Source organism: Athalia rosae, chromosome 3, assembly GCF_917208135.1.
Source record: "Athalia rosae chromosome 3, iyAthRosa1.1, whole genome shotgun sequence".
NCBI classification, from domain to species: Eukaryota; Metazoa; Arthropoda; class Insecta; order Hymenoptera; family Athaliidae; genus Athalia; species Athalia rosae.
In genome coordinates, this window is record NC_064028.1 from 14,881,423 (window position 1) to 14,893,821 (window position 12,399).

The following is a 12,399-nucleotide window of genomic DNA, read 5'->3' on the forward strand; positions in this document are numbered from 1 at the left end:
CAGTGACTGACGCTTTCCGATAAAACACTCAAACGTTGCGATCGTGAGCGCGATTAGACCTAAAGTACACCGTGACGTCTGACGAATGACATCTGCCGAAATTATGCAAGGCAAAAATTTTCGTCGGTATTTCAATTTTCCGTAATAATTAACACCGCGTTTCAAAGAATGAAGACAAAAAGAAAAAAGGAGAGAGAAAAAAAAAGTACCGGCGAAGGTATAAAGATTTATATTTCTAATTGACGGAATATCATTAGTTTCGTTACGGATAAGTTGCGTTCGTATAAGGAAAGTAGTCTCGAAGGTTGTAGAACGTTTAGAGTTGCAGAGGATTTGAAATCAATCAAGCATATAGGTGCCCATATTCCTATATAATATCGAATGACGCGAATGATGTGAGTTTTTAAAACATTATTGCATAAGATTGCGGATAACAGAGATATTATATGCATACGATTTCTAATAGATGTAATATCTATAACAATTCGCGTAGGTGTAGAAAAACAAGGCTGAGGATTTATGCATTTCAAAGGTGTATGTATAACAAATACGTCAAGGTCGAGATCCCATCTGCGACCCGGCGTCTCTCCTTTCCCTGCCAAGTTCACCCTTCGTGAATCAAAGGTCAAAAGTTGAGCATACGCGGACGCGGTAGAGGCGATATTCCAATTGAAATTAAACGAATAAAACAACGAATCGACGTTACTATAAAATGTATAAGTCCATTTTCTATTGGAACGTTTCTCGCAATCGTATCGGGAATAAAGAAAAAAAATCATTTCTCACGCGACCGACAACCCACGTCACCGAATAAATCTTTGAAGGGTTGTGAAAATCCTTGGGAGGGTATATTTTTTTTTTTTTTTTGTTTTTGTTTTTTTTTCTTCTTCTTCATCTGCGGGAAAAGTATAGGGGATCGAGAATTACCGGGGTGGGTATTACGCGTAATCGGATGGCTAGGGCTACATCGGATCACCCGGAGAGATGAGAATTTATATTTCTACCTGGGAAAGGGAAGGTTGCCGTCGAAGAAGTCTTGCCTGGAAGGAACCCGGAGTATCGATGGTGTGTTGTCTGGCAAGAGCAGGGTGCGGCGGAGCAACGGAACCCTGTCTAAACCATGGCAATGATATTTTTCTCCTCGCCTTTTGCGCAATCGAAGATGATTTGCTCGTCGACGACGACATTATTGTTTGTGTATTATTTATTCGCGCGATGATCCGCACTCAACGTAATTCACGTAATTTCGTCAAGGATCAACGTCGACGCGATACGAATATTTCGATAATTTATTCATTAAAAAATTTTTTTTTGTTTCTTTTTTTAAAAAAATTTTTCGACTCTCTCCTCAATTCGACCCCTTTACTCTTCTTACTCATTCGATCGTAACGTTGCTAGAATTATTCCGCGTCTGGTGAAAAGAAGACGCGTTAGAACACCAACGTCCTTGCTCCTTCTCGGTGTTAGTCAGAAAATTGAACCTGTCCATGATGACAGATGATATTAATCCGCCCGCCGCACTTTTATTCGTAAAGCACGATTACTTGTCGAAATCCCGAAAGGGGTGATATATTTGTTTTTTTTTTTTTGTCTTTTTTGTATCGGGGTAAAACGGAACGCCGTTCGTTTCTTATATGGTTTACGAGTTTTTACCCATGGAAAAACCATGCAGGTATGGCTCGTATTTTTCAGCTCATCTGACTCATCACTCGTTTAAACTGTTTCCAGATATTCGTAGCGGATATCTTCGTGTATTAATTTGTAATCTATATATTTGTATATGATTTGCGGAGTTTTGGGCTCCGTTGAGTCCGAGAGTCGCGGTGACACTGGTTGGTCCTCATTCCTCCTGCTCTGATCGTCCTACGGAACCGGCGTTGTCGTTCGCCCGGGCGTCGGGCGTAGGTCGTGAGATCCGCGCATATAAACCGGGAGTAGATGACGGCAGCGCGATGGCGCGTTGATGCCGGCAATGGGGAATATTGGTAGCTTTCTTGGTCTCTACCAGCACCAGCTGTACGGTATAGGTGATACTATAGGTTTAAGTTTCGGGTTCAGGTTGGTTCTACGGCCAACGGCAAAGAGGCGTTTCAAAAGGATCGATCCACATGTACGGAGAACAACGCGAGCAACGCGCTTGCCCTGTAGAATTTGGAATCGTCGCGCGTCCTCCGATTCGTAAAGAACATTCGATTCGCAGGATACCAGAACGATACCGAATCCTGGTGCATTTCGCGCCTGCGAAGAACATACGGCGGCTTTTTGGAAACCTCTGGCAACCTGGGGGATTACCGTATGGTTCAATTATCTGATTACCGGTAATCGGATGCTTCGAGATTTCGACCGTTGTTAGCATTTTCCCTTCTTCCCGATCAGATCCTATGCGATACGAAGAATATTGAAAAAAAATAACACGTTAGATTACGAAAATAAAGTTGAAGTTTAAAGCACAAAAATGGCGTGCGTCGAGGGGAGGAAAAAAAGTTGGGAACTCCGCAAATCGATTTTTAGCTGATAACGTCGTAGCGCATTGCGGTTTTTTCTTCGACGGTAGAATGCTGAAGAAAAAAGACACCTCAGTCACTGGGGCGAACTCTTTGGAACAAAAATAATTTTCAAGTTTTTTGCTTTTAACGAAGAATTTTCAAAGTAACCATGGGCAGACGCACTATGTCGAGGGTACGAATATTTTGATCTAGGACAGAGCAAAAATGGAACAATAAAGAGATAAACAAAGCTCTCAGAATATTGAGCAAGCGAACGTCACCTTGCCGCTGTATATCAACCAACGACAAAATGCATCCCGTTTGTATTTTTTTTTCTTTGCAGCCTCAACCGCGAACGCGCAAGAATTTCTTCTTATCGGAAGGTCAATAGGCGGAAGAGATAAAGGACAAGACGGAAAGTGTCGACATATGGATTTGCGAATAGATATAGATATCTCGTACCTTGGTAATTTTATACAAAAGTAAAATAGTTTTGGTTGAGCGCTAAAAATGCCTTTAAAATTTACGATCGGACTCGTGTAAAGTGTATAGGGATTGACGGACAGCGAGCCAAATGTTTTTTTTGTAAACAAGTCAGCGGTAAGCTTATGTATCTAAGCAGACCGCTGTAGCTTTTGAGCGTGGCTACCGGTTGTATTTTCCCGTAAATTTATCGTCTTCGCACAAAAGTGAATTTATTATGCAATACGACAATACCGTGGAAGTTTAATTAAGCGAATTTTATCGTTTGTTCAACGTTCCGGATAACATCTGGAGATGACAGTCAAAGTAAATACGTAACACAAAGCTATAGTTTCGACATCAACTGCAAACAATCGGATCATAGCGATCGATTGTAAAAGCGACCAATAAACAGACATCTCTTACCTTGTCGGAGTCTGTGGTATTCGTCGAACCGAAGGATGCTAGCGAGTTTCTGTCAAGATTTTCAACGCTATCGTCTAGAGATGCACACTCTTCAAGATCTCTGCTCGATCGTTGACTAGAACTCTTCTTCGCAGGACTCTTAGGCATGCTCAAACTGAAGTACGTCTCCTGAATAACTTCTCTGAGTCTCTTGACCCATAACTGCTTAGCTTCCAGTGAATTCGCTCTGAGTACGACGCGGGTATCACTGGTTGGGGCTCGGCCGGTCCAAACAGCAAATTTGCATTCGTCACCCTCGATGTGCTCGGTCACTCCTAGCTCAGAGGTCATCAATCGACTTTTGTAGATGTACTTCACCTATGAACGGAAAAATATCACATAATCATCTCTCGCGTGTTCGTTTAATCGTGGAAAAATTCGCTTTAGTTTACTCACCTTTCCTGCGGAGTCTTTGACTTCTTTACTGAAAAGCAAATATAATTCGAACAAGAAGATGTGCCGATCTCTACCTTTCCTTATCAATTGTTTTGGATCCCAAACCGTGAATGAATCTTGAAGTACAACATCTCCGAGTGTATCTATCCTGACATCGCATCCCTCCAGGAGACTCAAGTGTAAAGCGTCGTTTGCTTTTTTAGGCACGTTGAGCATAACTTCTAGACCGTCTTTGATTTCTCCTTGACCTTCTTGACAGCAAGCCTTATATGGAATGTTGAATATTGATATGTATTTGTGATCAAAGATTGAGTAAATTCAAAAATCGGCAATCTCAGTACCTGTAGATCCTTTAGTAGCAGTTGATACTTCGTGATCCTCTGAACAGGTTTTATCAGATACGCAGCGATGGGATGTTCGACTCTGTGCTTACGCTGCAAGTCTTCGAACCAGGTTCCACCGTGAGCAACGAGCAACTGATTACTTTCTGGCTTACTTTTACAGTAAGTCACGTACATGTCGAATTTCGCAGCCTGAATAAAAAATTCTTTGTTAGTTCTTGTGTAAAACTGATAAGATTCGAGCGGAACAAATTATGGTAATGTAAACCTCACCCAAGTGACAAAACAATGACCAACGTCCTCCGGCATAGTCTCATACTTTTCCAGTTCGCGTAAAAATATATCGCAATGGAATTGATAGATTTCTTCCATGTTACTGAATATCAATGACTCTCGTCCTTGCAGTCCAGCTGGAACACTACCACGACCACTTTTAGTTTCCTCGAAAAAGCAGCGGATACAAGTCTCCAAATCTTTCACGTAGGTACGTTCAGTTTGCAAGAGTTCGGCCATTATAAACCTGGAACAAGAATGGAAATGTTAGTCATGCTCGAGTAACTATGAAGATAAAATAGAAAGCGCCAACTGAACTCACTCTTTTCGCCGAGCGGATCTTCGTTTTTCTTCATTAAGTTCTTTCAAATCTTTGCCCTTGATCTTTTCTTCTAGAAGAGGATCTGAGTTCCTGTCTATCGCAAGATCTTTATGCCCATCATCCGACTGAATTCCCAAATCGCCTTCAATTTGGGTTTTATAACAGTCCATGCGCAAGCTGAAATCCTTGTAACGCTGATCTACCTCGGCAACAGATTGCTTGATTGCTGCTGCATGAGCATGCCCCTTTTCGACTAAATTATCCGCTAATTGTATTAGCAATTTTACTCTTTCCCGAGTTTCCTACGAAAAATGATAGAGACAGTCAGTATTCACTACGGATTAACGATAAGACTCTTCAGGGAAAAGGTCAGAATTCCAACCTTTGCGGCTCCTTTGAATTCATTGTGTTCCTGTAATAGCTGTTCATTTTCGGCACGATTTTTCCCAACATTAGTATGTGTAGCCAGGTAAAGTTCTCCAGTTTCTCGGATCCATTCCAGAGCCTGTTTTGCGCTGCGTTCGAATAATACATATTGATGGCACTGATCGAGTCGCTTTTTCCGCTGCGTCCAATGCTCGAGTACTTTGTTTTCTTTGCTCAGCAACTCCTCCAAAATATCTATAAGGGTAACAGAAAAAAACGAATAGAAAAACAATGAAAATTAATAACATTTTGAGTGAAATTCATTTTATGAAGAAAAAGAAATTCAAATTTTACTCACTTTTAACTTTATTTTCAGAACCAGCACTGCTTGTTTGGTAGCTGTAGAATTGCAAACTCCGATTTGTATATTTGAGAAAAGTTTCGGCAGTTCGTCGGACCAGAGTGCAAGCTTTTAGGAAGGCTTCTTTTTGCTCCTGATGTTTTCCGACAAGAGTGGGGACTTGTCCTCCTTTATCTCCGCTAGCGCACCAATCTTCATCTCGCCTGTATTCTCTCTCCAGGCTGTCGAGGACCGAGCGCACCTGTTCCGCTGTTTTGTAAAAGTTTATACTAGCTGTTACTAGTTTGTGTCTTTCTTCAGCACATGTCACCAGCTGTTGCCATCTTTTTGTCACATCTTCTGCTACGTCTCTGATACTCTTTGGATCATAGTGATTTGCGCTGACCAATGCGTCTGCTCTATGTTTCACCTGTGGGATTAAGACGATTCGGAAAATTTTAAGATACTGTTTTCCAGTTCAAGTGAAAAAAGATAAAAAAAACATAGGTAAAACGTTGGTACCTGAACAGCGGATGTGTGAGTTTTTTCGATAGCCACTTGAAATTGCTCATGTTCCAAACGCAGCTGCTCAGCATCTTGAAGATTTTCTGGGACCCTCAGCGATGCTAAAAGCATAGCTTCTCCATTGCGAATCCAGTTGGCTACGTGTGTCGCGTCAGCTTGTAGTTGGACCAATTGAGCAGCTTGTTCTAATCGAACTCGCCGCATTTCGGCAAGATCTTCGGCATCCATTTCACGTTCGTTCAAAAACTCAAGGAGAACTTGAACTCTTGCCGAAGCACTATGCTGCCCGTCCGCCATAATGCAGACACCAGCTTGTTCCAAAACCTATCAAATAAACGTCAATTATATTAACTCCCAGAGTAGAACCGCGGGCAAAAACAGTGATGACGTTCGGTTTTGTATACCTGCGCTAATTCTTGACCCTGCTGCAACACTTGAAAAGCAGTATTTTGCATGTGAGCAACACCATCGTTGTGCACCCGGAGCAATTGTTCGGGAGAGCCTTCTCGAGGAGGACCTTGTAGCTCTTGCGCCCACATTTCCAACTGACCACTGGCCTCCAGTGCATCTCTTTCGAAGACCCGTAACCGCAGGCATAACTCTAATCTTAATTTTCTGGTCGCCCATAATTCCTCAAGTTCCTGACGGAGCCCGGATAGTCTGTCTAGTGCAGCTTCTACTGCAGAAACCTGAATACAACATACAAATGAAGATGTCAAGCTAAAGGACTTAGTTGCAGAAAATTTAAATAGATAGATTTGAAATAATTATTGTTCAATTACTCACAGATCCTGTTGTGTCAGGAGCATCTGTCGAATCTCTGAGTTCTTGAAGAAGTGCTTCTCCCTGAGCAATTGTTGAAGCACAAGCCTCGAGGCAAGAAGATCTGTGCTGAGCACATTGGTCCAAGAGCCTTTCTGCGGTTTCCAAGCTCTCCGCTACCTCGTCTTGTTGGAGTTCTTGCCGCAATTCATCCACCCATCCGCTGAGCTACCGTGATACAGAAGAATGATTAATGGAATTATGGAGAAATTTTCAAAAAGTTTCTTTGTTTTAAAATTCACCTCTTTTTCGTGAGTGTAAAAAACGACAGCCAAGTCAAGTCTACGACGTCGTTGTTCAACTCTTGCTGCAAAACTGCTAACATGTGCTTCTAATTCCTGAGCCACGGCATAAATTTCATCTGCGGCACATTCTCCCGTATGCGCCAGTTCCTCAGCTGCGGTTAGTAACTTTGTTGCATTTGTGTAAGTATTCTGTGGGATAATTACAGAAAATAAATAGTTTTGAGTAAACTTTGATAGTTTTATTTCAAAATGTGAAACTATTTTTTGAGCAAAACTTTACCTGCGCAACATTCTCAAAGTGCTCATGGCTCTTCTGGTAGACTCTCGCTTTTTGCAGATTACGACCCACCCCGGTGTTCTTCCTTATAAAAACTTCACCATGGTTTGTCAACCAGTCCAGAACCTGTTTCACGTCCTCTTGAAATAGCCTGTTCGATAAAATGATTTTAGATTTCGAAAAATTAATTAAATACTAAAGAAAATCAAACAACAGAATATATGTATGTTAATAACCCACCTCAAAGCAAGTCGTTGGTGCAATTTGACTTTTCGGGAATGCCATCGAGCTTCCAATGCCCTATGGTGTCCAAGTATCTGATGTATAACAGCTAAGACATGCGATGCACCTGCACTGTAATCTTCAGCTGGGTTCCCACTCATACCGCCGCGTCCATCTAGGACATGTCCTTCTTGACTCTATACAATTTTAATGTGATTAGTTCACGCATACATTTTGATATTCTGAATATGTATTAATGTTCCAGAGTTATCCGTAAAAAACACAAACCCCATGCATAGTTCAAAATTAAGCAATATTAATATTCAAATTCTGTTTAGAAATCAAAAGTAGATGGAGTTTACAGAATATTTTATGTAAATTGGATTAATAATGCAAAATAAAAGGCATGCATACTGAAAGTAGATTAGGAAGGATTGTCCACTGTGCTTTTCTACAATGATGTTTGGCGTTATAACGGATTCTAGACAGAAGAATGCTGAAAACAATTGAATTAGAATTCTATAACTCGGAATCCTCAAACCACAATCTTATAAGTTATTATAATGAAATAGAGTTTCAAATTAGAAGATTACCGTGTTGGTTTTATTAAAGATTCATTTAAATAAATCAGATTGGTTAATCATAAAAAAAGCGTTATACTAATAAACACATAACACATCAGCTGCTGCCACTATTGCTACTTGTAGCAACTATATATGTATACTACAAATTTGAATACTACTTGTATTCAAATTGAAAACAATGAATGGAAAAAAAACAGACAGAAGTGATTAGAATTTGTAACACAAGTCATAACCAATTACCAAGAGAGCGAAGAGTAATAAAATGAAATACACGCAGAACAAACTAGCAAGCAGACGGACAAACATACATGTTTTCTGATGGCGTGGTCAATCCCCTGAGGTTGGTTACAGACTTGCACAAGATGGTCCAGCTGGTAAAGGAGCTTCTTACTGGTACTGTGTACCTAAACAGTCGTACCATCCAGACCCAAATTTTAGTACATTCAACTCAAGTACATATTAACCACCTTTACCTTGACCACAACCTGTACGTATGTTACAACGGATAAAATTCTTAGCAGTTATAGAACTGGACAGCTATGAATCTCAGTTTAACTTCTGAGCAGAGACGAGCCAAAACCAATCTCAATTACAAAACAAATTTATGAACACAACATCTTCTGTAGAAAAATTAAAAAATGAATATTACCGTCATAAACGCCAGCACGTTTTTGACTTATGAACAAGCAATGTAACAGTGGACGGTCATTGGCTCGTCAGAAAAAAAAACATTGCTACAGATAAAAAGAGCACAAGATATGAGATATGGTATTTAGTATTAACTGTGGTTTGATCTAATATGATATTATAACAAAATGAGGTATTTCAGGTACTTTTAAATGAGGCTTGTGTATAGTATAATAGGTAGTAGTGTGAAAGAAAATCCGAGCAATAAATTCTTATTACCCAAAAAAGCTTTTGAACATACTATCCTCTGACGTGATACAGAAGGCTGAAATATATCTTTAGTCTAATATTGTCGAAGTGTTATTTCTGGCATGGGATCGGATTAGGAATATCTTTCCAATAGCACCGGGATACCAAGCTAGCATTGGACAGCCACCAGCTAGAAACTATGAAAAAATATTTCGTACATAATTGACGTGAAAGTCTTCCACCCCAGTGCTGCTGGTTGTGCTCACGCTATGGCAAACGTGAAGCATTGAGCCCAGCCCGCTCAAAAGCGCTTGGTACGCGTTGTACACCTGTTAAATATGACAATGACTTACCAAAAAGACGTCGTCTCTTTGTATTAAAATTTATGGAATTGCTTTTAAACACTAACAAAAAATATTAATCATATGAAATATACAGCACGCATTTAACGCGCTGTCACATTGAATCGTAACGCAAGCCAACTAGCCTAGTTGTAATTAGCTTATAATTTGGATTTCAATGTTCACGGGATTTCCACCCATCATTGCACCTAGGAAAAATCAGCATTTTTTCTGGCTTCATAAAACCGAGTCAGACTTGGTTGGATCAAGTTTTTTATAAAGAGCAAAAACAAAACCAACATATGCATTTTTACGAAAGTTGTTACAATGACAACCACCAAAGCATGTATAAATCAAGAGTTATCGGAATATCTGATGATTTATGAACTCAAAAACTTAGAACTTACGAACAATTGCAATCTATATTAAGATATGGTGAAAGCAATGGTAAATAAATAAAAAAGATAAAAAAAAACAGCTTTGAGTGAGTTATTTGCAAGCCAATATTAAGTAAATAAAATGTGAAAACTTGGGCATTTTGATGATTTCACTGTGCAAAAATTCGAACCGTGACAGATAACTTTCATTCGATAAATGACCCACTGCATTTATATTTATTATGAAAGTAAGAAGGTTAATCAAAATCTTTCACAAAATTCCCAATATAAGAAAAGTCAATCATACCTTAAGAGAGAAGAATGAAAGAAAAAAATTCAATCTTACCTCGGTATAAGCCTGACACATAGCTTCATAGAGAGTTTGATGTTGTCTAATATGAGATTCAAGGACAGCAATTTCACTGGGGAGATTTGTGGCATCGCACGCTTGGCTCCATCCGGCGACACTGTCTACGTATTGTTCAGCTTTGTGATGAAAAACTACGCTTAGGCCAAGGACTGCAGTACGCTCATCAAGACCTGCTGCAAATTCTTTCCAGGCTCTATCTAATCTGCCCGCAACAGCTCTAACGTGACCAGCTGCATAATGCTGAGTTTCTAGAAGTCTACCAGCCATTGTTAATATTCTGTTGATGTTGACATAAACATTCATAGAGCTCATAGTATCGTGTTTATGGTTCTCTTGCAACGTTTTTGCAGCTTGATATGATCGGCCGATTTCCACGTAGTTTTTTAGGAATTCTTCCCTGTTGTGACATATCCAATCAAACATTTTTTCGCAATCTTGCTCGAAGAGACGGAGCTGAAAACACTGGTCTAATTTCATCTTTTTGATGTGCCACAACTGCAAAAGATGCTGCTGCGCTGCGTGCACCGAATCTAAGTGCTGAATAACTAAGGCTGCAAGAGCACGTCCGTCTGGGTCTGCCCCACCAGTTGCTCCGCTCTCGATACTACCACCTTCTCCTCCAGTTCCACTCATCCCTGGAAATTCAATGTAATGCATTGTGATACAGTTGAATCAGTTTCCAGAGTATTATCCAACGAAGCAAGGGAACTCAATGTTCTAGTTTTAAATCTTATTCAAACTCACCGCTATTGAATCGTTGCAATAGACGTTGCCCAACAACTTCTACTTCTTCGACGGGAACTTTCATAATTTTCTTCTTCATTTCATTGTGAAGATCAATGCCATGTTTTGCACCTCCAACATCGTCTGCAAAATCATTACGACTCAAATCTTCTTGGAGGTCATCTAATCTATCAAGCAAGTCAGCAGCCTGCCAAGTAAAATCTTCCACTGCAAGCCTGGTGTCAATCCACTGAGCATGATCGTATTGAAGTGATCCATCTAAATCGGCAGTGAGCTGTGACGGATCTATCACCTTACCAAGTGCTTCAAGACTGATCATATTAGTCTGAAAGTAAAAATAAGTTTTTATGAAGTCACTTGAAATATTTCTCTCAATGAATGCATAGGACCAAAACTGATCGTGACGTCCGACAGTTTATTTTTATGTCCTGCAATTAACAGAAAGAGATGCCGATGCAGTTACATCGGGATTTAGGGCTATAGGTGTATGAAGTCCATATCGGTTTCTAAAGGTCAGCATCTAGAAAAGTAATCTGGTACTCCACATCATGCATGTAAATCGACGTGTGGTACTACGCGAGTAAATGTGAACGTGAATGTGAATGTGAATGTCAATAATGCTGCAATGTATTTACTCTTGGCACCGATGTTTGCAGTACAATAGGCAGCTTCACATTTTGCTGCTTCAGTGCATTCAATAAATGCTCCCAGACCTGACATTGTGCCAAACTAGGGCACAAGACCCTGCAGCAGCTTTCTACAATACATGTATCTCCCTCTATTCAACCCTTACCCATTATTGATTCTAATATTTACCTCAAACTTGTATTTGTGGCTGCCCAATGAGGTCCTTTGTTTCTGCCAAAAATTGTCTGGCTTTATTATAAAGGCAACGTGTACAGATCCAGGAAAATGTTCATGTAACACCTGAAATAATAATTAAAATTCTTATTCAAATAATTGACAAAAAAATAAATACAAATAAATAAATAGATATCAGCATGGTTATAAATAATATTTATCAAAAATATCAAACGAAGGAGTTAATTAGATTCATAAGAAAATCCAGTTCAACAAAATAATTCAACCACACCTTAAGAATTGGTTTCACTGTGCCCCAAGTGGCACCTCGCATGTCCACAACCACAGTGAACCCGAGTCCCCTGGCTTCGTCATTAGGAATGGCTAGAAGATATTGGAGAAGACGGCGATAGTCTTCTGGTTTTGCTCGTTCACGTCTGGGAGTCGTTGGAAATACGACAACTGGACCCCCACGGCGATCTCGTCCTCCTGGTAATATTGCAAGTCGTTCTTGTAGCAGAGGAAGAACCTCTGCTGCTCGTGTGCCATCCATCACGTCGCTATCCTAGTGAGCATCTGACCTGTAAATAAGCGAGAAAATATTAAGTCGTAGCTCGTAGAGAATAATAAACCAACAAGCCCCGATAAATTGAGAAGAGAGGAACAAAGGGTAGTTATTTCAATACAGCTGTGTTATTATCTAGTAATAGCTAGTAAATCCAAGAGAAATAAAAAAACAAATCAAGACGTATGGAATATTTTTC

The 12,399-nt window shown here is 40.0% G+C and overlaps 1 protein-coding gene across 6 annotated transcripts in view; it reads right to left on the bottom strand.

Moving 5' to 3' along the window:
• The window catches only part of LOC105691856 (triple functional domain protein), a 35,855-nt gene that overhangs the window by 21,673 nt on the left and 1,783 nt on the right, over positions 1–12,399 (bottom strand). For 2 of the 6 annotated variants that reach the window (XM_012410606.3, XM_012410610.3), the window contains exons 2-20: positions 11,928–12,216; positions 11,651–11,761; positions 10,835–11,159; positions 10,067–10,725; positions 9,221–9,331; positions 8,435–8,530; positions 7,561–7,739; positions 7,324–7,471; positions 7,041–7,232; positions 6,763–6,966; positions 6,381–6,665; positions 5,974–6,300; positions 5,470–5,881; positions 5,128–5,366; positions 4,746–5,047; positions 4,424–4,670; positions 4,151–4,342; positions 3,810–4,073; positions 3,375–3,731 (exon numbers count right to left, since the gene is read on the bottom strand). In XM_012410606.3, coding sequence (XP_012266029.2) covers positions 3,375–3,731; positions 3,810–4,073; positions 4,151–4,342; positions 4,424–4,670; positions 4,746–5,047; positions 5,128–5,366; positions 5,470–5,881; positions 5,974–6,300; positions 6,381–6,665; positions 6,763–6,966; positions 7,041–7,232; positions 7,324–7,471; positions 7,561–7,739; positions 8,435–8,530; positions 9,221–9,331; positions 10,067–10,725; positions 10,835–11,159; positions 11,651–11,761; positions 11,928–12,188 — 4,911 coding nt within the window. In that variant the 5' untranslated portion in view covers positions 12,189–12,216. Of the gene's footprint in view, positions 1–3,374; positions 3,732–3,809; positions 4,074–4,150; positions 4,343–4,423; positions 4,671–4,745; positions 5,048–5,127; positions 5,367–5,469; positions 5,882–5,973; positions 6,301–6,380; positions 6,666–6,762; positions 6,967–7,040; positions 7,233–7,323; positions 7,472–7,560; positions 7,740–7,956; positions 8,039–8,434; positions 8,531–9,220; positions 9,332–10,066; positions 10,726–10,834; positions 11,160–11,650; positions 11,762–11,927; positions 12,217–12,399 lie in introns of those variants that run through there. The other 4 variants (XM_012410608.3, XM_012410607.3, XM_012410609.3 and 1 more) reach the window with 4 other exon arrangements.